General features: G+C 39.5%; 2 protein-coding genes across 2 annotated transcripts in view; one reads left to right on the top strand and one right to left on the bottom strand.

Moving 5' to 3' along the window:
- The first annotated feature begins 2,105 nt into the window (after positions 1-2,105).
- On the top strand, positions 2,106-7,160 carry ecrg4a (ECRG4 augurin precursor a). Its single transcript, XM_085248916.1, has 4 exons — positions 2,106-2,363; positions 5,474-5,515; positions 5,641-5,810; positions 6,572-7,160. The coding sequence occupies exons 1-4, from the start codon at positions 2,294-2,296 to the stop codon at positions 6,719-6,721; spliced, it is 432 nt and encodes a 143-aa protein (XP_085105042.1). The 5' UTR covers positions 2,106-2,293; the 3' UTR covers positions 6,722-7,160.
- Positions 7,161-7,244: 84 nt separating this feature from the next.
- Positions 7,245-26,015, bottom strand: part of uxs1 (UDP-glucuronate decarboxylase 1) — a 34,747-nt gene continuing 15,976 nt past the window's right edge. The window contains exons 6-15 of the mRNA XM_085248915.1: positions 23,706-23,886; positions 20,416-20,520; positions 19,426-19,485; positions 18,716-18,837; positions 14,145-14,264; positions 13,646-13,689; positions 10,794-10,854; positions 10,632-10,689; positions 8,991-9,094; positions 7,245-7,965 (exon numbers count right to left, since the gene is read on the bottom strand). Of these exons, the coding sequence (XP_085105041.1) occupies positions 7,834-7,965; positions 8,991-9,094; positions 10,632-10,689; positions 10,794-10,854; positions 13,646-13,689; positions 14,145-14,264; positions 18,716-18,837; positions 19,426-19,485; positions 20,416-20,520; positions 23,706-23,886 (987 nt within the window). The 3' untranslated portion in view covers positions 7,245-7,833. The remainder of the gene's footprint in view (positions 7,966-8,990; positions 9,095-10,631; positions 10,690-10,793; positions 10,855-13,645; positions 13,690-14,144; positions 14,265-18,715; positions 18,838-19,425; positions 19,486-20,415; positions 20,521-23,705; positions 23,887-26,015) is intronic.

The following is a 26,015-nucleotide window of genomic DNA, read 5'->3' as shown; positions in this document are numbered from 1 at the left end:
AGTTTGTTTTTAGTTTTAGCTATTTTAGGGGGATATCTGTGTGTGCAGGTGACTATTACTGTGCATAATTATTAGGCAACTTAACAAAAAACAAATATATACCCATTTCAATTATTGATTTTTACCAGTGACACCAATATAACATCTCCACATTCACAAATATACATTTCTGACATTCAAAACAAAACAAAAACAAATCAGCGACCAATATAGCCACCTTTCTTTGCAAGGACACTCAAAAGCCTGCCATCCATGGATTCTGTCAGTGTTTTGATCTGTTCACCATCAACATTGCGTGCAGCAGCAACCACAGCCTCCCGGACACTGTTCAGAGAGGTGTACTGTTTTCCCTCCTTGTAAATCTCACATTTGATGATGGACCACAGGTTCTCAATGGGGTTCAGATCAGGTGAACAAGGAGGCCATGTCATTAGTTTTTCTTCTTTTATACCCTTTCTTGCCAGCCACGCTGTGGAGTACTTGGACGCGTGTGATGGAGCATTGTCCTGCATGAAAATCATGTTTTTCTTGAAGGATGCAGACTTCTTCCTGTACCACTGCTTGAAGAAGGTGTCTTCCAGAAACTGGCAGTAGGACTGGGAGTTGAGCTTGACTCCATCCTCAACCCGAAAAGGCCCCACAAGCTCATCTTTGATGATACCAGCCCAAACCAGTACTCCACCTCCACCTTGCTGGCGTCTGAGTCGGACCGGAGCTCTCTGCCCTTTACCAATCCAGCCACGGGCCCATCCATCTGGCCCATCAAGACTCACTCTCATTTCATCAGTCCATAAAACCTTAGAAAAACCAGTCTTGAGATATTTCTTGGCCCAGTCTTGACGTTTCAGCTTGTGTGTCTTGTTCAGTGGTGGTCGTCTTTCAGCCTTTCTTACCTTGGCCATGTCTCTGAGTATTGCACACCTTGTGCTTTTGGGCACTCCAGTGATGTTGCAGCTCTGAAATATGGCCAAACTGGTGGCAAGTGGCATCTTGGCAGCTGCACGCTTGACTTTTCTCAGTTCATGGGCAGTTATTTTGCGCCTTGGTTTTTCCACACGCTTCTTGCGACCCTGTTGACTATTTGAATGAAACGCTTGATTGTTCGATGATCACGCTTCAGAAGCTTTGCAATTTTGAGACTGCTGCATCCCTCTGCAAGATATCTCACTATTTGTGACTTTTCTGAGCCTGTCAAATCCTTCTTTTGACCCATTTTGCCAAAGGAAAGGACGTTGCCTAATAATTATGCACACCTGATATAGAGTGTTGATGTCATTAAACCACACCCCTTCTCATTACAGAGATGCACATCACCTAATATGCTTCATTGGTAGTAGGCTTTCGAGCCTATACAGCTTGGAGTAAGACAACATGCATGAAGAGGATGATGTGGACAAAATACTCATTTGCCTAATAATTCTGCACTCCCTGTAGAATTAAATAGAATTCATTAACATGCAAATATGTTTCACATCAAAAAGGTTTTATAGAGTAAGATACCGCTTGGCTGAAAGGTGCCAGTATATGTGTAAACTGATTAGATGTAATGTGGCTGTATTGAAAGTCTCCACTTTCAGCTGGTGAATTTAAAATATGGAAGAGGGAAGATAATTCAAGCTGCAGCCACTCAGTCATTTCACCTTCTCTTCACCTGAATGTTGCTTTTTATACATTCTTGAGACTCACAGCGTCACTCTGTCCTTCAGGTAGTTGCAAAAGATTAGAAGGTTTACACAAGAGCAAAGAGATTCTCACTGCTGGTCACAGACTTGTTGCCGAAATAAAACTCAAGCAGCTCTCTCCACTTTCTGGGTTCCTGCTCAGGTATTTTAGTGCATTTTTGAAGGGAAATTGCTGCTAGAAATATGCATTAAAAATGCAGAAAGATTTAAAGCTGCACAGTTTGAATCCCTTTAGAAAGTGTAGCAACATTTCTTGTTAAATAAAAACATATTGGTGCAGCTGAAGTTAACCAACTTCACTTTGCAAAGGCTCAAAATCTGGAATGTTTTTTTCCACAGAATAAACCCACATGACAAACTGCATTCCCACAAACCCCGCTGCTCACACACTGAGATGGAAAAGTATCTGGTACACACATGAAAATTCACTTAAGGGGGAGAAAAAAACCCTCCCAGGTGCAGTCGTGTTTCTGAAGGCAAGGAGGTGAAACCATTCCACAGGCCAGTTTCCACTTGGAAAGTCGGGGTTTCCGCCCATTCTTATGGTTGTGCAAATGCTTTTGCACAGTTGCTGCCTTTAAGGAGATCTGGAAAGAGTGAGTGGGTACAACATGGCATCCCAGCATTTCTATTTGAGGGTAATGGGGTTGGCTGTACTGCTGACATTATTAGCTCTTAGAGGTAAGCAAAATCTTTTGTTTTTCTTTGGCTTCTTCTAAGTTTACATCTTTTACTGACTCGAGTGTTTCCAATACCATTAGGTCTTATTTCTGCAGCTGCTTTTTTTTCTTTTTAACTGCACTGGCACTAGTTAAAAAGATGCATTTCTTTACATTTGTTAAGAAAAAAAGGATCATTTTACTATATTCCACAAACTTAAAGTGCAATTGATCCCTTCTGAAATGCATTTTAGAAACCTGCAAAGTCGTCTTTGTTTTCAGTTCATTCTATTTTGTAAGAAGGTTCCACATAGACAGGATTTAAAGTCACTTTAAATGAAAAATCCATCTGAGCAAACTCACATGTGCTTCACATCTGCTTCAATAATCTTCTGTTGAAAAGCCTACAAACACATGCCTCATAAAGAGCTTTTCTTTAAATAAAACAAGAGTGAAACAATCCCTGCATCTTTGAATCTGAAAAGGATCTCTTCTAAAATTAAAGTTTGTTTAAGTCTGAAGAATAAGACAAAGTTAACTAATACGCAGTGATCTAACAAGATATCCAACACTTAAATGGCCCTAACTATGATATGAAACAGTAATGTGAAGGTAAATAGCTGAGGAAAACACTATTAAAGTCATTCTGAAAAAAAGGGAATGTGCTTCTGCTTATTTATGGTTTTCCTCAAACTTCATGGTCTGAAGCACCAGCCTGCAAACCATGTGGTTTCTACAGCAAACGATGTTTCCGGACATGCATCACGCATAGTTTTAGGACTGATGGGTTTTAGCATCCTGCTGTACAGCCACCATGCCCTGGTATCGCACAATCAGACTTTAAAAACTGATCAACGTATTCAACAGATAGCTTTGCTTACAGAGGCTCATGCAAGCAGCTCTGTGAGGTTGCTAGGTACAGTGCAATGCTAATTTTTTCATGCTAAAATACACTTCATTCACAGATCACACGGTTGCTGCAGATTTGTCAGGTGTGCATCCATGACAGGAATCGCCTGTTCCGGCACACCCCAAAGGTGCTCTGTTGGATTAAGGTCTGGTGACTGTGGAGGTCATTTGAGTACAGTGAACTCATTGCCATGTTCAAGAAACCAGTTCGAGATGATTTGTGTGTTATTCCATAGCCATCATAAGATGGTAAACTGTGGTCACACACATGGACATTGTCAGCAAGGCATATTTTAATCAGACCACCCCATTGTCACTGCAGAAATAGAGACTCGTGAGACCAGGAAACATTTTTTCAGTCTTCCACTGTCTAGTCTTGATGAGCCTGTACAAACTGTAGCCTCAGTTTCCTGTTCTTAGCTGACAGGAGTGGTATTTGAAGTAAGCTTTTACTGCTGTACACCATCTGCTTCAAGGTTCAACAGCATTCAGAGACGCTCTCAGTCATGCCTTTGTTGTAATTGGTTATTTTAGTTACCATTATATTCCTACCAAGTTGAAGCAGTTTGCCCATTCCTCTCTGAGAATGAATCACAGTTTATCATGTTAGCATGATAACATCTGCAAGGCAAAAAGGTTAAACCAAGGATGAAGTTGCTGTCAGGACTCTTGTAGGTACTCAAACAACCAAAGCTGGATTTTGATCATTTGATTAGTTGCTGGAACTACAGAGTAGGTCAGTAAATGAGCCAGTAGGATAAATCATCTAGGGACCTTGAACGTCAGCAGATTGATGCACTATTAAAGATGTCAGGAAGTGGACACATTTCTAATGATGATGGTTAGAAAAAAGAATAATTACACCACTGCAGAGCTGTGGAAATAATGACTAATAGTACATTATGAAGGCCAAGCTGCTGCAGTACTGAGAACATTCTGAATAAATCTACTTCTCTCCAACTTTATCTCGAATTATGCCACTGAAATGCCTGTACGGCTGTATTTCTGTGCATCTTCCGGTGTTGAGCTCAGTCTTCTGTTTAAATGTTCCGAAACAAACAAAAGACTAAGTTACAGAAACATCACCCAAATGCACGGGGCTCAATACAGTGCAGTAAAACGTCATCTGACTAGATTGGTTTGGTGAACTCTTGGACACGAGTGCTCCAAACATTGGGTCAACAGTGTGCCAGAAGAGATCTAGGAAGTGACCGCAGCACATTTATTTACATGCAAATTTGCCAGAAGCTGCTTTCTTTGGATGCGAGTTGGCAACTTGCCGGCTGAGTAAGCACAAGTGAAGGGTGTAAAACTACTGATGCCAACCAGAAAAACTGCTGCACTGCAAACAACATAAAGAAATGCGGACAGATGCTCACCAGCCACTTTGTCAGGCTCGCATGTTCAACTGCTTGCTAACTCAAATATCTAATCAGCCAATCACATTGCAGCAACTCAGTATATTTAGACAAGTAGATGCGGTCAAGACGATCTGCTGAAGTTCAAACTGTGCATCACAATGAGGAAGAAAGTGATGTGAGTGACTTTGAATGCAGAGCAGTTGTTAGTGACTGATAGTCTGGTCTAAGTGTTACTGCTGATCGGCATCTGTACGATTTACAGAGAATGAACAAAGAAAAGATACATTATCTAGTTACCAGCAGTTCTCTGCATGAAAATGTCTCGTTGAGGTCAGCAGCCAGAGAATGGCCAGACTGCTTCAAGCTGCTAGGAAAGCAACAGCAACAAGTAACCACTTAAAATAACCATGCTCTTCTGTATGTTTGAGTTCACTGCACTCAAATGGTCTCTACACTCACCAGATCTCAATTTAATAGAGAATCTTTGGGATGTGGTGGAGCGGGATCATGGCTATGTAGCTGGCAAATTTGCAGCAACTGTGTCATTCGGTCATGTCAAAAAATTAGGAATGTTTTTGAATCTGTGTCATTAAGAATGAAGGCTGTTATGAAGGCAAAGTTTGGTGTAGCTAACAAATCATCCAGTGAGTGTGTATAAATGAATAGTATTTATAATTTTGTGAAGATGGCATCAGAAAGAAACAGACACCTTAAGCTGACTGGTTAAAATGTGTGGCTGTTTTAAAGATTAATTATATCTGAGTTAGTTGTTTTTATTATTTATCACCAGTCTAACATACCTGCCACGAAGAAAAGCATTTGTACTGCAGCTCATTATGTCTCTGTTGACTCTCCTTTACAGTATCCAGCGACGGCCACTTACACAAGATCTTGAAGCGAGATGGTAACATCCTTAAACACGTACCTAACATTGTCTTTGTGCGGCTGATAGAAAACTCAACAACATTAAGTATTTTTCAAAATACCATGCCTTTCTTACCCCCCACCCCCTGTTGTGCCTCCATCCAGTGGCAGGAACTGGTACTGCAGCATCACGGTCCTCAGTTGCAGTTCCTTCTTCCAAAGCCAAAGAGTTCCTGGCAAAACTGAGCAGAACCAAGAGGAACCTTTGGGATCGCAGCAGACCGGACGTACAGCAGTGGATCATGCAGTTTATGTACATGGGATATGATGAGCAGGTGAGTTATGTTTCTTCTGAGAGAGGTCAACTTTAAGACTAACTTTATGTTATAGTAAAATACCATTACAACTATTCAGTAATGTCGGATTAGGCGAGTAAAACCAAGAGGAACACTTAAAAATAACTGTATGAGAGTAACACAAACACATACACAGAGAGTACAAAAAGTTGAGACCTTTCATTCATCTCATTTGTTTTTAAGACAAACATTTTCGGTTAAACACTGGTCTGATGGCTGAACGATGCTTGAAACATTCCTCAAAAGGCCAAATCATGAACAGATAAGTACAGGTGCAGGGCTGAACACGCGACAACATGAATTTCCTCTCTCTCACGCACAAGCAGAAACCCACTTACAGCGCCAGATTCAGCTTTCTTCCAGGTCAGCGGCTCTCGTGTAGAACTCACCGGGGACCCTAAGGAGCGAAGGGAACGCAGAAAAAGGAGAGCCGAGTGCACAAAGTAGCTCCCCGCTGCCATTTCTGACAGCATGTGTTTCACCCCGCTACAGCAGTATTTCTCCAACAGCGCCATGTTGACACCTTGTGCTAATGCCATTTGCTGTTGCTTCCTTTAAAAGGCCAAAGCTGTCATAGCATCGGCCTTTTCAGCGTTTGCCTTTCATGCAGGTCTGTTTGCCACAGCTATGCCTGCTGACAGTCTTGGTGGTCATCTTATCAGCACCCTGTGCGTCTGCTGGCTTCAGACTTCTATTGAGTTTATTAACAAGTGACATCCGTGGTGTTTTTGTCTCACCAGAGGCTGGAGGCCGACATGGCGTACTGGAGGGACCACGCGCGTGCCAACGACCCCGGCCGTCAGCACCACTATGATGAAAACGCTCCCATTGCCCCGCGAGATCCTTCTTCTTACAGACACGGCGCTAATGTTAACTACGACTACTATTAACCACAGACACGCACACATCTGGGTGCATATCAGTCCCATCAGAGTGTGGTACATTAAGCAGCATTCATTCCCAGGAGACATACCCTCACTCCAACTTTAAATTAGGTGTACTAAAAGGAATCATTTGCATTATGAGCAGATTTATGCACTCACTGCATTGAGAATACAAGCACCAAAGGTTTTGGATCTTTCAGTTAGTCGCCTTCTATCTCTTTAGTCTCACACCTGTTCAAGTACTTCACAGGTATTCTGTCTTTTGTGTAGTGTAGCCCCTTGAAAATCATCCTTTGACCCCCTTCTTTATATATTTCTCATGATAATTTTCTCTCTTTCTACATACTAATTCTAAAATAATTTTTATTCATAGACATCCACCTGCCCGACAACTACAGCTGGTTTCCTCTCTGCCTTTACCTGTAAATAAAGACGTAGCTCTGTACTTCTTTGGCTCTGCCATGTTTTTTTTCTTAAATCTGACTCAACAGTAGGTGAGTGTCTTTAACCATCAACATCAAACGCAAAGTATTGGAAATATTTTATTAAAATAGCATCTTCACCCGAAATAATTAATCAACAAACACGGAAGATGTTGTGAAAAGCAAATCTGTAACAGTCTTTCTAGGTTTATCCCAGCCCTGCGGTGCGCTGCATGGACAGCCAACAGGGTGCCGGCACGCCACTGATCGAAGGACAAAACATCCAGTGAAAAAAACCAAATTCAGACAGCTTGTTTCTACAGACAAAACACAAAGTAAACACAAAGCACAGATGCACAGTGCAAGCTATTTGCAGAATTCTCATGTCGGCGATTTAAATAGCAAAAGCATAAATTCACAAAAGAAAGTAGATTGAGGCAAGTTTCTTGCCTTCAGTTTGTTGCCTCTGATTCTGGCTCGTCTGTCACACAAGCTGCAGTAAGGCGGCCTTACTGACACTAAAATCGTAGGTCCAGTGCAGGCCAACAGTCTGTAAAATACGTTTTAAGAGTAGGATGTCTCTGCTTGTCAAAAAAAAAAAAGACTCCATTTCCCAGAGTGCAGCAATCAGTGTATTTCACAAAGCTGCACTTTAAGGAGTCTTAAGATCTTTGTGTTGAGGTGGAACAGTAAGGCTCAGTTGTGTCTGGGTCTTCCTTTCTTCATGCGGGCAGCTTTAGGTTTGGGGATGTACTGGTTGTTAGCCTGGTGCTCCAGCTCTCTGCTGAAGTACTGAATTGTTTTGTTTAAGCCTTCCTCCAGGGGCACCTGTCAACACAAGACAACACATCAAACGCTGACATACTACCAGGAGGAACAGGAGGTATTCGACACCTCGGAGTCGAATACCTTCCCTTAACCGATCATTTAGCATCTCACATCACTGACAGTCCGGCTAATACAGCCCCCTGTCATATATATTCACAGCCTGCACTTCTCTTTCCGAGTTAAGGTGTTGAATTCATAGGAATAATTGTAAATATTATGAAGTCACGGTGTGACTGGCCTTTGATGTTTTGGATGAATTCATTTATTTTTCCCTCAGGAGGTTAAAGAGGTAACAGTGAGATTGATACTGGATGATATTGAATGTAGCTATCATCTATAAGCTCTTTTTTTCCTGTTTCAAACTGTGCTGCCTTTAACTTTAATATTCCCTCCCTTCACCCCCAACCGGTTGCGACAGATGGCCGCCTCTCCCTGAGCCCAATTCTGCTGGAGGTTTCTTCCCGTTAAAGAGTTTTTCCTTCCCATTGTTACCTAGGTATGTGCTCATAGGGGGTTTTCTCTGATTTTTATGTATTATTGTGGGTCTTTACCTTACAATATCAAACACCTGGAGGTAGCTGTTGTTGTGTTTTGGCGATATATAAATAAAACTGAATTGAACTGAACATGCTAACTGAGACCTGTTAACTCTAGAGTCTGAAATGTGCCAAACTGATGGGAGGAATAGCTGCTTGGCTAAGCTCATCACTGATTTTTTCCCCGTGGCATAACTCCCCAAACTTCTGCTTTTATAAAGATTAGCAGCATCCAGCTGGTATTTACCCTGCTAATTCCTATCGACACAGTACTTTGTTTTCACAGGACTGCAAAGAGTTTCTTTTACACTTAATCGCAAGTCTATGTATAACAGTCTCATGTGTAAATAAACTTTAAATTGTGTAACATTTTTAACACTCAGCTCAGTCACTATTAAAAACTTCAGGACATCAAGTATACTGATGGTGGAAGACAGCATGTGTGCACTACAAATATCTCAGAATAATCTCGGCGTGCGTCACACGTACCACCGGTTCCCAGCCAAGCATCATCTTGGCTTTGCGGATGTCGGGTCTTCTCCTCTGTGGGTCATCCTGGGCCTCAGGAAGAAACTGGATCTGGCTTTGGCTCACTGCGTGTGTGTACATGGTAGTGTTTTAAAGGACAGCAGGGAGGAGGATGTTATTATTCTTCACAGAGCCAACTGAAGGGACTGTTTTACTTTTAGGGAACTACATTCAGTGCCAGGTTTGGCCCTGGCTGTTTACTATGAAAGTAAGTCAGAGACTGCAATATGATGTCACACTATAGTGACTGGTAATGTAAGACACTATACCAGTAAAACATACCAACCAAACAAACAAACATGCATCTCTTTGCAGAGACCACAAAGACAAAAAAAGAAATTCCACCTTAAATAACCCTTGACACCCCCGAGGTTACGCCTGGTTTTGATAGTGCTGGACCAATCACAACTATTCATTCAATACAGAGTGTGTTTCACATGATGACAAACATTTCACACTGTGGTCTGTTTTTCCATCACTCAGAGATTTGGTGGCTGCAACTGAGTTTACACTTTTCCAATATCATCAAAAAACTAAAATGAAACTTCTAGACTTATTTGTTTACCACTGCAAAACAATGAAACACCTCCTTCTTGGTGTTTCTGCAGTGCAGGACTTAGATTTAAATTTAAAGTGTGTACTTAAGGAGTCATCCCTCCTCCTATGTGAGAACTCGATAACACAAGCGTCTTTTTCACTCTGCTGGGCACCACAATTTACAAAATTTAATTTAAAATCCATAAACAGTTTACTGAGGTAATAAAGCAGACATCAACACTCCTTTTCACATTTTTTTAATATATCTATTTTCAACATATAGATAGATTTTTTTGGTGCCAACAAAGGAAATGCCCCCTGTTGGTCACAGGAAAGAGTGCAGGTTTAGGGCACTTCCACCTCACTATTCAGACCCCAAAGGTTCATCTTTTATCATACACTCTGTGGGCATAAGATGCTGCCAGACTTCCCAAGACACACTTTTAAACAAACCTTCCTTGCACGTATACACACGTTTAAAAAAAGAAAAGAAATCAGCAGGTATAACTCTCATGACTTATCGTTGTCTTAGAACTGCTCTGCAGACTGGAGCCTCTACTACCACAAATAAGTAACACTGAATGTTTCTCCCACTGAAAAACGCTACGTCCAGATGAACACTGAGTAACACTGATCAACACATGATATACACAACACTGTATCATCTGACATATTGTCACTTCTTTTGGTTATTTTGTCACATGAGGTCACTTTTTGCAGCCCATTTAAAGCTTGTGAACCTTCACCTGTCACCAATCCACTGGAATACACCTTACATCCATCAACTTATCACATTCTTGGATTCTGGTTATGACCGAGCAATCTTTCATGGTTCTCTGCCTCAGGCATGTTCTCATTAGCATACTTCATGCTGAGGCCCGCTGACATCCCCATTGCAGCTGACGCTATTTTGGTTGCATTTATGGTTAGCTGTGATTTGCTCCAAACAAGAAAGTGATCCTGCTTTTAAATGTCCTGCCGACTTCCTCCCTGTGAGGGCGACCTTATACCACCAGGATAAAACGATGACGAGGCATGAGCTGGTACAGGCCGCACAAGACTTACCAACAAGACTTTTAATGAGGCGAGCAAACTCCAATATAGTGTGCTCTTCTGGGTTTCCCTGAAAAACAAATTAATCCATTACATCAGAGTCAGCAAGTGTCAGACACACAGAATCAATTTGCCTTTCAATTTATGAAACGCAGCCACATATTATGAACTCACCAGATTGACTGGACTGCTGATGTTGCTGTTCATCAGCAAGACAAGGCCATTCACCAGATCACTGGAAAACACAGACAGGAGCACGCTCTATTTTTAATATGAAGGACACTTTATGAACATGCACAGATTTCTTTAATCAGAACACCGTGTATACGCCACGTGGCATCTATGCAAGTGTATCAGCATACCCTGACTGACACTTGTTTCACTCTCACTCTCCCTAACACACACACACACACACACACACACACACACACACACACACACACACACACACACACACACACACACACACACAGAGATAAGACTGTCCAACTCTGGAAAAGTTAATTTAGAATTTAGCAGGTTAACAATCTGATATCAAAAATAAACACAGGGACAGTTAAGGGAACTTAATTGTGATTTTTGTTTCTATTACATTTAATATTATGTTATATTTAATTAACTCTGATGGAGCAGCTGTGTGATGGCCGTATTCAGGATGTACCCTGCCTCTTAAACAGCTGAGCTGGATAAGCAGTTAAGAAAATCTACGATGAAATAGACAAAGCAGCATGTTTGAACCTCACCCCAGATCTCAACTTATTCTAACGAGATACACAAAGTTTATTTGTCCACTTCCCGAACTGAGGCACAATTCATACCAACAGCCAAAGAGGAGTCCTAGACCTGCGCCGGCAGAAACTTGATGTGAACTTCTTCACACCAATGAATCTTTTAGTGCTGCTCCCCAAATTGTTCATTATTTATTACATTATTTATAAATAATTCTGCAAATTTTCTTTATAACTTCAACCATATTTATTACGGCTTTTCACCCAATGTTTCTTCCTTTGAAAAATCTAAAACTTGAGTTCATTCCTTTTCTCATCATATTACTTTATTTATTGACACAGTTACCGTTTACATAAACACTTTATGGTACATTTGCTGTTAATTTCCAAGGATTTACTTTCACTTAGAAATCCAACTATTTGTTTTCCTTTTGATCGCTCACAAAGAAACTTCAATGCAAAATTGAATGCATGAATGAATGCTGTTTGTAAATTCTGTAAAAACTTTTAATAAAACATTTTAGAACTGAAATCATGAAATTCTCCAGTGTGCATCTTTAATTGCTTGGTGTGAAAGTTTAGATCTGATTAGCTTTAGGTGTTAGTTATGAAATACATTTTTTTCTGGAGGGTCAACTTCAAGAAAAGCTACCCAAAGACTGTTTACACAACACGAAAGTCATACAGGGCATCAGGTAAATGCTACGATCAGATACGAGAGCTTCAAATGCTCTGTGCCTCTGATCCCTGTTGCTCAGTCTGACGAAATGAAACCAGTAAATACTCTTTGAACTTACACCACGCTTCTTTACTTTATATTAAAATCTACAAAAGTGTAAAACTCTACCCACAAACATATCTTTCATACAGTTTAATGCCACCATGAACAAAAGCCTCACTCTGGTTTACATTGGCATATGTGTGTGTACAGAGACTGCTTAATATTTCATATTAAAAGTTATTTGTCATTATTCGTATTTTTTTGTTATAGTATTTGAAACAGGTGACACACAATACTGTGCAAAAGTCTTGAGCCACACCTCATTTCATTTATAAAGAAATGTTCAGTAAAGAATAACCAAATATAAATGGAAATAGAGTAGATAAGGTAAAAAAACAAAAAAAACAAAACAGGGTTTTTACATTACTAACAAGTCATAATATTTGGTATTAACTAATTAATTTAACATAGTCTAAACTCTCTTTGATGGCTTTCTTTAATTTCTTTATGTAGTCTTCAGGAATAGTTCTCCAGGCAGCTTCAAGGACATTCAAAGCTCTTCTTTGAATGTTGGCTGCCTTTTGCTCTGTTCTCCGCTTCAATAATGTTGAGGTTGGATCTTTGGGGAGGCTAATCCACGACTGACAGCCTTGGGCTACCCTGGCGAGATTTGAAAACGGGGTTTTCGTCTGAAAATGCTTTTACTGCATTATCAGTGTGTTTCGAGTCATGCTGAAAAATGAAGGTGTTGCCAATCAGCAGCTTTTTAGGTGGTATGAATGGTGTCTCAAAATCTGACTGTACTTCTCAGACTTCAAACACCACTGGCTGAAATGAGTCTCCACTGTGTTTTACAGATGGCTGTACACACTCACTGTTGACCTCTTCCAAACATACACAAGATTTACAGTGGCAACGATCGTGTGTCAGGCCTCTGCTAGACTTTTTCTGGTCTCTTAAAAACTTGACTTTCAGATACTGTTCGTTTGTTGTAGATAGTTTACTTTAGGCCTGCCACTTGACATATTTCGACAAGCAGTGTATTCGTAATATATTTGAGGAAACTGAATAAGTTTTCAGCTAAAAGCTCTTGTAAAAATACTATTTTATGAATGTCAAACTATGTTATCTTTATTATTATTTTTCGTAGACTCAACTAAAGAAATGCAAATTATGTGACCATAACAAAGTGCTTCAATATGCAATTTAAAATTATTTTTCTGCTAAGACACAGGATCATCCTTTGAATCAGGTGCCTTGTTATACATGATTGATTCATAGGTCAGTGCTGAGCGTCTTACTAAATAAAGCTGAAAATACAAGAACTGGACTGAAAACAAGTGAAAAAGCAACAAATGTCTAAAAAAAAAAACTTTGTATGATCTTCAGAAAGCCTTGAGAGTTATTGCTCAAGATTACTTCAAAAAATGGAAGGAAAGTTTGGCTCTTTGGAGCGAAAATAAAAATAAAAGGGGGTGTGGCTTAAGAGTTGTTTAAGATAATGAGACAATGGAGATCGATGAGAAAAATTGTGCATTTCAGGGATGAATATAATGGGTTTAATTTAGTAAACTTACCTTACATACTGAAAGGCTCTTGTCTGGGAGCCGGTACCGTAAACCTAGAAGAAGAAATAAAATAAACAGGCTATCCTTGAGTGATGAGCAAGCTGACATTGTAAAATGTCAAAGTCAAGGCCAAGGCTAGCATGTGTTACCCTGTGTAAATACCCTCAGAAGCAGAGTCCCCTTTGGACCTCTGGATGCATGTTATTCCCCTGCTCCCATTCCTTACATTTCTCTCTACTGCATCCATATTTGTTTTCAATGTAATGCTTTTAAACCACTTTTACGATGTCAAAGAAATTATGTTAAATAGGTCAGGATCTAGATTTGAAATAATAAAACCCCATCCTTTAATTTTCAGTTAAAGAAAATTATATGTAATATGAATATTAAACCATCTTCCATGTGGGACTAATCCAATGTGCTTTAAAATGATCCCGATGTGCCTCGATACTTGCAGCACATACAAATGAGGTGAAAGCCGAGCAAGTAAAAAACTTAAAATGCATACAGTGAGAGGTTCTCCTTGAAGAGCCTGAAGGATGAAGTTACTGACAACCCGTCCGTCGTTCATGTGCATACGGGAGCCGAACGTGTTGAAGATTCTTGCCACTCTCACCTCTACACCCTCCTGTAAGCAAAGGAGAACCGAGAACTTGTTAACTCTGAGGTGTCTGAATACTTTTTAAGGATCTCAATACTCAATCCTCACATACATAATCACCTCCACTTGTCAAAAATCAGTAAATAATCGAGGCCAAGTAGAGGATAGATACTCTGCTTGATCCCAGAGTGAGAAAGTTCTTCCTTATTTTAAATCCATGGACCTTCTTAAGTCACTCTCATGCACCACCACAAACTACTTCAGATGCTACGTGGAATCGTCTTTGGTCGTGTAATATGAATAAAAACATGAAAATTATGGAAATTGCTCTCTTGAAAATGTGGAACATGAAATTCAACAGGCACATCCTGCAAATATATTCAGTGTGGTGAGGATCAAGGACACAATGAGGACAACATGATGAAGAGGTCTCGAAAGGGCTGTGCGTGTGTGCTCATGTAACCCCGTCCCGTAAATAATGGTAAACTTCTACACACTCAGCAGGGTTACTTTTCCTCCACTACTCTCAGTCCATGCACCTCACCGAAGATGTTGGTGAAAACAGTCTAAGAGGAAATTAGTACACTTACGACAATAGACAATAAATAAGAACCATGAACAGAGTTGACAGGACTCTCAGGAATATGCCATTTTTAAGAAACGGTAGCCCTGGATATCTGTGATTCTATGTTCTGATCATGAGCCAGACTGACTAAATTTAAATTACTTGCAGCTACATTACCTGTGGGATACCTTTAGGAACACCACCCATAATATAACTTCTTGGATAAAAAGAAGAAAAAAATAAATATGAATAAATAAATATGAATAAATAAATATGAATCAAAGCACAGGATGCAATTTTAAAAACATAATAATTAGAGATTTATAAATATGTACCAATACGTGCCGAATTGCAGATGAAACACTGAATACTTGCCCCGTAGGATAAATCATTAGTGCCAGGATGAGGCTGTTCCACCATTAAACAGAGTGAAAAATGACTCCAGTGTACAGACGAAGAAGACTGACAAGTTCAGACAAAATACCTGGAACCTCTAAACTCTGACGTTGAAAAACCTGCAAATTAGCATTAAGCTAATGCGGTCTTAGACACACTGTGACTGCATAACTGCAAATATTGAAAGATCACTTAACCAGTGAACACAAAAGTCTTAATGTAAGCATTGGTATGCATGTAAGCTACAACTATATACATATACATCTATATAATCACCCTCTTCTATATAAATAAAAGAGTGTGATCAAAAAGTTCTGGGAATGGGGCCTATAAAAATGAAAAACACCTGATTTTAATTTGCCTAATCTCTGCAGATGAAAGAAAACATCAACTTGGGTTTCAAACTGACCTACATTTAGTAATGGATCATGACTGGTGTTAAGAGCTGGATCTCCAAGCTAAATCAAAGACACTTGAAAAGGTCAGAGTGTTCAAACCTAAAGGCGGTTCAAGCCCAGTGTCAAGCTGTTAATGCAGAGTTTTGTTTGGCCCCCTGAGGTGTCAGAGTAAGAAAATTCACAGAACTGTGCTGAGTGCCAGTGAGCCTGGAGACTATTTTCGGCACACCAACATAATTTTCTCTCTCAACCTGGACTGATCCAGATGAGACTCCATGCAAATTTGCCCACTTCATGAAAAAAGAAAATTTGATTAAGGGATTGCCATTTTTACACACCACAGGAGACCCAGCTTCAGGGGACATAGCTACATTTTTAGAGTGAACATAAAAAATATTAAAAAAAAAAAAAAAAAATCAGACGCACTGAAAAGAGCCTGAGGTGCATGACAACATGATGCTAAACAGGAAACCCGCCAAATCTAAATTCGGCACAGTTTTCCATGTTTAAAAGGTCCATTTCCAGAACCTTTTAATCCCCCACTCCTCATGTTTCATTCATATTTCATGCTGAACATTTTCTACAGGTTGTACACACTGCTTAGCCAGTCATACAAAACTGGCAGGTTTCTACCTTCAAAAATATTTCAAGTGAAGCTCCAGCTGAATAATTTTATTCACTTTCATATGTTGAAGCATAAATCTGATAATATTGGGGAGGAGGACATATTGCACTCCATCATTTCTAACAGTCTCCAACTTTTCAGCATGATTTCAGATACTAATGAAGAAACAGGAAGTTGTGCTCCACTACAGGCTGTACAGTAGTATACAGTACTGTGCAAAAGTCTTGAGTCACACCTCATTTCTTTATATTTTGCTTCCAGGAAGTCAGAGTTTTGTTTCATTTTTTTTTTTTTAATTGGTCTTGAGGTTTTGCAAAGTTTTTCTTTGGACACTGGCTGCTTTTTCACTCAATTTCAGTCCAGTTCTTGCACCTGACCATTTTCAGAGGAATTTCATCTGTTAACCCTTAACCAAGGCATGAAGCAGTGTTGTCTATACACAACAGAGTACTCAGCAAAGAAAAAAATCAAATTGTATGTTTAGCCACTTTGTTACTAACAGCATGTTGCCTAAACCACACAAGGTGTTTCCTAAAAAACTATTAGCTGAAAACTTATCTCAACATGGTGTGCAGTGTGCCCTTAAAAATTTGATGAAACTGGACAAATTGAGGACAAAAGAAGAAGTGACACGCCCCAAATATAGCTGCAACGGATTAAAAGAAATTCATGTCCTAATAAACTGGGGAAAAATTTGCATCTGTCCCTTCAGTTAATCTGTAAAGCTGTAAAGACACCAAGGATAACTGAGAGAAAATGCTGAGATTACACAAGAACTGGACTAAAAATCTGTGTTTCTGTGACAAATCCAGATTTTTAGGTTTTTATTCAAATCACTGTCAATATGTACCAGAGGTCGTGAGGAGCGAGGTACAACAGTGACACTTCCTTAGACTTCCAACAGTGAGTATCTAACATGGTGGAGACTCTGTCATTCTGCAATTCATCCAGTGGAGTTTAAGTTTTTATCACACCTGATGGAAGTATGAACGCAGGAAAGTTTGGATTTTAATCCAATATCATCTGGAAAGCTTCTGATTGGCTGGGGTTGTTTTTTTAAGCATCACAACGATCCCAAACACCCTGCTGCTGGAGTAAAAACATAGTTGGATAGAAAAATCAGCCAGTGGAGCACAATCATAGTCTGACCTCCCCAGAACCCAGACTCCAACATTACTGAAGTAGTGTGGGATCATTTTGGCAGAGAACTGAACCAAAGCCAGCCAACATCCAAAAAAGAGTGTTGAATGTCCTTAAAAAAAACTATTCTTCTAGAACATTCGAACTATTCCTGAAGACTACTTAAAGAAATTATCAGAAAATCTGCCTAAGAGAGTGTGTTAAAGAATAAATGTGGTCACACCAAATATTGACTTCCAAGTTTGTACAACTGTAAAAACTCTGTTTTTGCCCCATATATTTCCATGTATGGCTGCACGTTTCAATAAACTATTTCCCAATTTTCCTGACAAAAAACAAAGAAATGAGAAGTAGTTCAAGACTTGCACAGTACTGTCTTTATGTAAAACACATCAGGCACTTCCCATAAGGAAGTGGCTGTCTGTGCTTAATTTAAGAAACGTGTACTCCCTGCTGTTGAAAATCTGTGATGACACTTTAGCTTCTTTTTCTCCTCACAGGTATTACAATGTAACACAGTTATGCATATGATCATTAATATAACAACCAAGTAAAGAGACATTTTAAGCATAATTTCATATTGTCCAATCAAATAACTTGATTGGAAAAAACTGTTCTGTAATTTTTGTACACACGCACCCTTTAATATTTCTTTATGGCGACAGGCAGGTAAGACATGCCTTTTCATCTGCTGCATAACCCACATTCATCACTTTTTAAATGTTAATGAGTTTTGATTACATGACCGGGCAACAGATGTTATGTGCGATATTCTCGTCCCGCAGCATAAACAGCTGACATTTGATTCTGAAAGCCAGCCGTTTCCAAGAATTCTCTCAGTAAGTGCGAAAAAAAAAAAATGAGGCTCTGAGGGGGGCGCGGGTGACGAGGCAGATAAATAAATAACACCTGCCTGAAGGAAAGGCAAGAGAAGTCAATCATATCTGATCATCAAAGGCTGTTGTCAATCAAGTCAATACCAATCTGTCTTAACATAACTGAAATCATGAAGAGCTTTGCTGAATTTTTCATCATAAAACACAAGTCTCAACACAAGGTCGACATGCCTGATGGGAAGCTATCGCCTTAAAAACAGCCTCATAGCAAGACATGAAAAAAATATATTGCTAGAAACCTGTTTATCTTAGAAACCCTTTCACCACTTGCATGGATAGTTATTTCTAGTCCTCTCATCCAGAAAGTATTAAGTGTCTGTTTAAGTAGAAACATTCAATTATTGTACAGATTTTCATTTGTATTTAAATGTTTTTTAGACAATTGTAGGGTTTATTTTATAATAATTATCAAGAATAGATAATGTTATTGCACAGTAAATGTTAAATGATGAGGATACCTGCTTCATGTAGGCATAACACATAGTTTCCGCTACACGCTTCCCTTCATCGTAGCACGCTCGAGGACCGATCGGGTTCACGTGACCCCAGTAATCCTCATTTTGGGGGTGTACCTCTGGATCTGAAACAAAATTATTTCAGGAACAGATCAAGCAGTTTTCACATAATTTCAGCTCAGCTTTCTCCACACAGAAAAATTGCTTGTTCACTAGTGCACACACAGACACGTCCATGTCTGCCTAGAAGATACAGCTGCATTTTACCACTTAGATGATAAGATGAAACATTTGCAATAAATAATTAAGGCCTGTAAGAACAGGCTGAATGACATACCTTCATTAGCATTCAGGGTAAAGCTCTCATTTGCCATTTCTGAATCTCACAGTAAACATGGTACAATACTTCAGCCTCACAATAAGCACAAATTTTAAGAAATCATTTGGATTTTTTAAACCTCTTCATCAATTATGACTCTCAAAATCTGATTAACTGTAGTTGCCGTGTGTGAATGAATATAACAGCGCACACATACACATAAGCTAACACCCAGGTTTGTTCAATCTTGAGCTCTTGCTGTGATTGAAACCCAAACTGCGTTTTAGTGAAAGATGCAGGATGGATCATAGGAATGAGCAGTAAATAACATCAGGTGTGCGAAAGGCTCACAATGGCAGTGGAAAACAAAACCGGCTTCAGAAATCTTTCTTACCTCCATAAACCTCAGAGGTAGAAGCCAGCAGGAGTCTTGCGCCCACACGCTTGGCCAGGCCTAGGACACAAACAAAACAGTGTTATGGTAGGTTGAGCAGGTAACACTCTGAACCTCTGGGCAACCACTTTAGATCGTGAGGTGGCTGCACAAGTGATCTGGTGGGAGGCAACCTGTCTTCAAACAATGACAATACAACTGGAGAGTGTCTGGAATCATTCTCATAGAGCAGTACATTGGTCCTTTTTGTTATATTGGTATCCACGTATCATTTAATTTTCTGAGTTTGGGGATGACAAAGTTTCTTAGCCTTTTTAAAAATAATAATAATAGAATAGATTTCCATAACAATAACAAAGAGGACTCTTGACTTGTTCAACAATGGTTTCTATTATATAAATGTTTCATGGTGGCTCCTTCAAAAATGACAGGACTATTAAGGATATACCTGCTATTCTGACTCAGTATTTATTATCTGACCAGCAGGAAAATGAAAAGGAAAAGTTATTTGGTTCTCTCAGAGCTGTACCACTGATGGAGTTTCAAAATGCATTTTACATCTGAAAGCTTAATCACTATTGTTAGCACACACAAAAAGCCTCACCAGACTTCTCATGAAGGATCGAATAGGTCGCAGAATCATATATCCTTAAGTAATGAACCTAAGTTTGAATATTCTGACAGCACCCAGACAAAATAATATGACAGGCATTTTTTTCTGGAGCAGCTGGATAAAAAGCTGACAATTTAATGAGTGAGACTAATGGATCCTATTTCTTTCCCTTTACTTCTTCAGTCTGACTTGACAACAAAGACATTTTTTATACAGGTTTAACTGAAGACTGAAGAATATTTTACAATATTTTATTGTTAAACGGATGGAGAAATAAAAGAAAAAAAGGCTGCATCAATTCTGATTTACAGGCGATGCAATTAGTGAATCTTTTTAACCCTATCCTTGAGTTATCCTTGAGTACTGAGTTTACTTACCAAGCATGTTAAGTGTGCCAATGGTGTTGGTCTTCAGTGTTTTGATGGGATTGTACATGTAGTTAGGAGGAGAGGCTGGAGATGCCAGGTGATAGATCTGGTCCACTGTGAAGAGCAGGGGAAACAATAATCAATAAATCAATCCTGTTTTCATAAAATCTGTATATGAGGATTTTTTCCTTACTTTTAAAGCCTTTATTGATAATCAATTTAGGAAGCTTAGGCTTTAAAAGAGCAGGAGAGGAGACTAAACTCAAAAAGCAAAAAACTCCTACATCACTTTGTCCTTGAGTTATCGCATTCACAAACTTGGGTGTCTGTGGGTGACTACAATAGCCCTTTAACCTTTTACGGCTGAGAGGTAAAAAGCTGTAATAATGCAGCAGATTCAAGCTGAAGGGCTTAAGAGTAACAGATATATGTGCTATATCATATTAGAACAATGGACTACAAACAACTATCTATACTTTGGGAGCTGCAGGTAAGTCTGAACTCCAAATACAACAAGTTTTAGCTCTGAAGAAATGCTTGGTTTAAAACAGTACTACTGCAAACCAGAACAGTTGTTCTTTGAGGCTTTCAAGGTTGAGTTGCAAATCTATATGTGTCAAACATTTTAAATGGAAGAAAACTGATTTTTAAAAGCGTTTAGAACAATATAAATAACATACGTAATCAGAAATTAGTAGGTCATGTTATTTGAGTTATTTCTATTATTTTTACCCCAAACTGCAAACGGCCAATGGGTAAACCAATATGTGGGATACTTCCATATTCACTGAGTCCCCCATGGCTTTCCCGGGAATCTTTGATTATACAAAGGCTTTGAGAATAAACCCCAGAGTCAGAGTCCTAAAAGCTGCACATTGGTTTTAAATGGAAACTCCTGGCACCAAACTGTAGCAACCTTTTCCTCCTTTGGATCCATCATTTGTGTGGAGAGAACACCTTGTTCTCCATATCCTTTCTTTAACTACACTAATTCAAATGTGTCAAATTAAAACTTTTCATAAAATGACAATGATCCTCAAAGTTATTTAATAAGCAATAAAAAAAAAAAACTTGAAATGCATTATGTGTACTTAGTCTGATCTTTGTGGTTATCCTTGTAAGTAGTCCTTACTACCCTATAAGTCTTGAACAGGTACTTATCTGTCTCGTTCCCAGTCTCTAGCACTCCACAGCATTTTCCTGTTTTGTAGGCCACTCAAATCATTTCTTTTCAAGGCAAAGCCTATCAGCCACTGAAAGCGTGACCTCCTCTTCCATGCCTTACTTTCAAAGCTTATTCCATCCCATCACTCAGTATTTTTAAGTCCATTGCAGTACCTTGTGTTCCTCTCAAAATTCCAAAGACACTGACGTCAGATCAGACTATTGCAAGCAACAGGAGATCTCTTTTGCTGTGCACATTTATTTTTAGAATACATTTTCAAGACTGTATATTAGCAATAACATTAAATGTCAATCAGACACGTTTGGTTGATCTCTTCCATATGAAATGTGTTCATCATTAGCACTCTCCATGCGTATGGTACTTTAATGGGGAAATTTTTTCACACCAAACTGCAGTGATGTCTTTAAGACATTATCAGGCAGAAAAACCAATTGCTATGCTGGAACAAAATACTAAGTATGTCCTTTCTGCAGCAGACACGTTGGCTGCTATTACCTCAGCCGTCAATCCTCCCTGCCGTTAACAATCCCACCTCTGCCCATTCTCGTCCACCTATGTAGACATCAAGTCTAACAGAGTGTTAGGCTGCTTTTTACAGATGGTATACCAAAGCAAACAAACGATGTCAACACACTTGGATTGACTGAGAATATCAAGGCACTCAGCACCCTGGAACAATTCTAAGCATGTACTGGGAATTTAAAGATAGACTGGAAGAAAAAGTGATAAATAGAGAAACTCAAATACTCTGGCATCAAAACAGAAAACCAAAGCTTTTCCATCCTGACAGGCACCTACAGATCTTGACCACTCTGAGGAGTCAGATCGTGATAGAAAGTGCATCAAACATGCCGTACCGCTACTGATCACGCCAATCCGTGCAGATAGCTTCTATTGATAACTATTGATGGACGCTTTTGTTTTTGTATCCCATTTTCAATTCACATAACCCCTAAAATGCCATTCTTAAAAATAACCACATCCAGGAAATGCTAACCTGATAGTTTGTATATTTTTGTATGACACTACAAAGCATGAATGTTTTGAGTTACATAGGTTTAATTGAGCTTCTCCAGCATTAAACTTTTAAAATGTAAATGCAGTTAGAATTACAACACTGTCGGACGACCCTGTGATAAGTCATCACCGTGGACACCAAAGTACTGTATGTTTCTTAAAATTACTCTTTTTTTTTTTTTATCCTTTTGGGTGTTGGAGTGGTGTAACCTCTACTCAGAACAGCATTAAAGATGACCTATTTTTGTAGCTTCCAGCTCTACATTCTTATTCTGGGACTCCGGTAGAGTAGTTTTGCATGTCAACTGTTATACTGGCCCTCTGTGCAACACCATCAGTTTATGCTCCATCTGAAACAAGCCCTTTTAGCCCCCCTGTCTCTTTTGCCCTCCTCCATGCAAGCTGACTTTCTTATTTCTGGCTCGCTCAGGTTGGACTTCAGCCACCACCTAACTAAAAAACGAATTTAAAAACAACATGTTCCTCATTCTAAAGCTTCACATTTTGAGGCAAACACAGCCACTTCAATACTCTTTCCAACTGCAGGTAGAACCCGAACTTTTAGCATTTCTTAAAAAATAAACAACTTTACTGTCTAACAGAAAAAGCATTTTGTGATCAACCAGCAAAGCGTGCAGAGTTTTAATAAGCATGCTCATGATGTCCACGTCAAAGTGGGCATGAGCAGGTGGATGACTGTGTTAAAATCATGTTAAAATCCTAGCTTTTAGCTCAGGATGAAGTCTGAGTTTTTAACTTAGAGTGTAGATAAGCCTGCATCATCATTTGAATGCCTGGCTTCATCAAGCACTGTGCTACTTTATGCTGAAGACATAGAGCACTTATATCTCAGTGAGCTGTTCACAAGGCAGTGATGTAATATTCGTTTTCTAAGGGGTGTTATTCAATACGGCTTTAGTAAACAGAGCGTATTTTCTTATTTCAGATATACTGAGTGGAATCAAACACATTTGACTAAATGGAAAATAACTTGAGATAGCAGCATTGTGGATTATACCTCTTGTTTCAACCAACAGGCAGACAGTAGAAATAAGTAGAAAAGGTCATTACCTACCACTTTCACTTTTTCACTCACCTTCAATGTAGAGAGGCTCTACCACATCGTGATTGATGAGTTCAAAGTTTTCATGACCAATCCAGTGCTCCACGTTCCTCTTTCTTCCTGTGAAAAAGTTGTCCACCACAGTCACCTCATGGCCATCCATCATCAATTTGTCAGTCAGATGGGAACCCACAAAACCAGCTCCTCCAGTTATCTAATAGCAAACACACAGTGGTGGATATGTTTGCAATGTCAGGGTATGCGGAGTCTTCTTAAGTGTATATTACGTTACAAAGCAATGAAATGCAGCCTGTGAGCAAACAGTACCTTCAACATAGCATGCATGCAAATCCACAGCTGTATTACACTAGCTACAAGTGCTCCACCGTTTTAAAATACAATTAAACATGCTACGCAAGCCAGCAGGATTCATTATCTCCCATTAAATGAATATTGCCAGTCTTACACAAATCTGTGGAGAGGTTTTGTGCCATTGTTTCACAGATTATTGTGATATTGTATCATAATATAATAGGCTAATATTTTGTTGCTTTACTTTCTACTATTACCTCTTAACATCCACCAAACAAACAACTTAGGGGTTAGGGTTACTAGAAGACACTACAGGGAGTGCAGAATTATTAGGCAAATGAGTATTTTGTCCACATCATCCTCTTCATGCATGTTGTCTTACTCCAAGCTGTATAGGCTCGAAAGCCAACTACCAATGAAGCATATTAGGTGATGTGCATCTCTGTAATGAGAAGGGGTGTGGTCTAATGACATCAACACCCTATATCAGGTGTGCATAATTATTAGGCAACGTCCTTTCCTTTGGCAAAATGGGTCAAAAGAAGGACTTGACAGGCTCAGAAAAGTCAAAAATAATGAGATATCTTGCAGAGGGATGCAGCAGTCTCAAAATTGCAAAGCTTCTGAAGCGTGATCATCGAACAATCAAGCGTTTCATTCAAAATAGTCAACAGGGTCGCAAGAAGCGTGTGGAAAAACCAAGGCGCAAAATAACTGCCCATGAACTGAGAAAAGTCAAGCGTGCAGCTGCCAAGATGCCACTTGCCACCAGTTTGGCCATATTTCAGAGCTGCAACATCACTGGAGTGCCCAAAAGCACAAGGTGTGCAATACTCAGAGACATGGCCAAGGTAAGAAAGGCTGAAAGACGACCACCACTGAACAAGACACACAAGCTGAAACGTCAAGACTGGGCCAAGAAACATCTCAAGACTGATTTTTCTAAGGTTTTATGGACTGATGAAATGAGAGTGAGTCTTGATGGGCCAGATGGATGGGCCCGTGGCTGGATTGGTAAAGGGCAGAGAGCTCCAGTCTGACTCAGACGCCAGCAAGGTGGAGGTGGAGTACTGGTTTGGGCTGGTATCATCAAAGATGAGCTTGTGGGGCCTTTTCGGGTTGAGGATGGAGTCAAGCTCAACTCCCAGTCCTACTGCCAGTTTCTGGAAGACACCTTCTTCAAGTAGTGGTACAGGAAGAAGTCTGCATCCTTCCAGAAAAACATGATTTTCATGCAGGACAATGCTCCATCACACGCGTCCAAGTACTCCACAGCGTGGCTGGCAAGAAAGGGTATAAAAGAAGAAAAACTAATGACATGGCCACCTTGTTCACCTGATCTGAACCCCATTGAGAACCTGTGGTCCATCATCAAATGTGAGATTTACAAGGAGGGAAAACAGTACACCTCTCTGAACAGTGTCTGGGAGGCTGTGGTTGCTGCTGCATGCAATGTTGATGGTGAACAGATCAAAACACTGACAGAATCCATGGATGGCAGGCTTTTGAGTGTCCTTGCAAAGAAAGGTGGCTATATTGGTCGCTGATTTGTTTTTGTTTTGTTTTTGAATGTCAGAAATGTATATTTGTGAATGTGGAGATGTTATATTGGTTTCACTGGTAAAAATCAATAATTGAAATGGGTATATATTTGTTTTTTGTTAAGTTGCCTAATAATTATGCACAGTAATAGTCACCTGCACACACAGATATCCCCCTAAAATAGCTAAAACTAAAAACAAACTAAAAACTACTTCCAAAAACATTCAGCTTTGATATTAATGAGTTTTTTGGGTTCATTGAGAACATGGTTGTTGTTCAATAATAAAATTATTCCTCAAAAATACAACTTGCCTAATAATTCTGCACTCCCTGTAGAAGAAAAAACTAGAAGACGTTAACTTTAAAACCAAGTCGTTTGCATGCATTCCTGTGCAATCAATCAATAGTTGCGTATACAAACTTGAATATATATATATATAGTGCCATCCATAAATGTCACTCGTCACCCATATCCAGCTTTAATATAAA

Source organism: Mchenga conophoros, linkage group LG16 (genome assembly GCF_057382185.1).
Source record: "Mchenga conophoros isolate Kocher_MC1m ecotype Shallow Benthic linkage group LG16, M_conophoros_male_GT1.1, whole genome shotgun sequence".
Lineage (NCBI taxonomy): Eukaryota > Metazoa > Chordata > Actinopteri > Cichliformes > Cichlidae > Mchenga > Mchenga conophoros.
The sequence above is the reverse complement of the archived record's forward strand: the minus strand, read 5'-3'. Positions and strand labels throughout refer to the sequence as shown.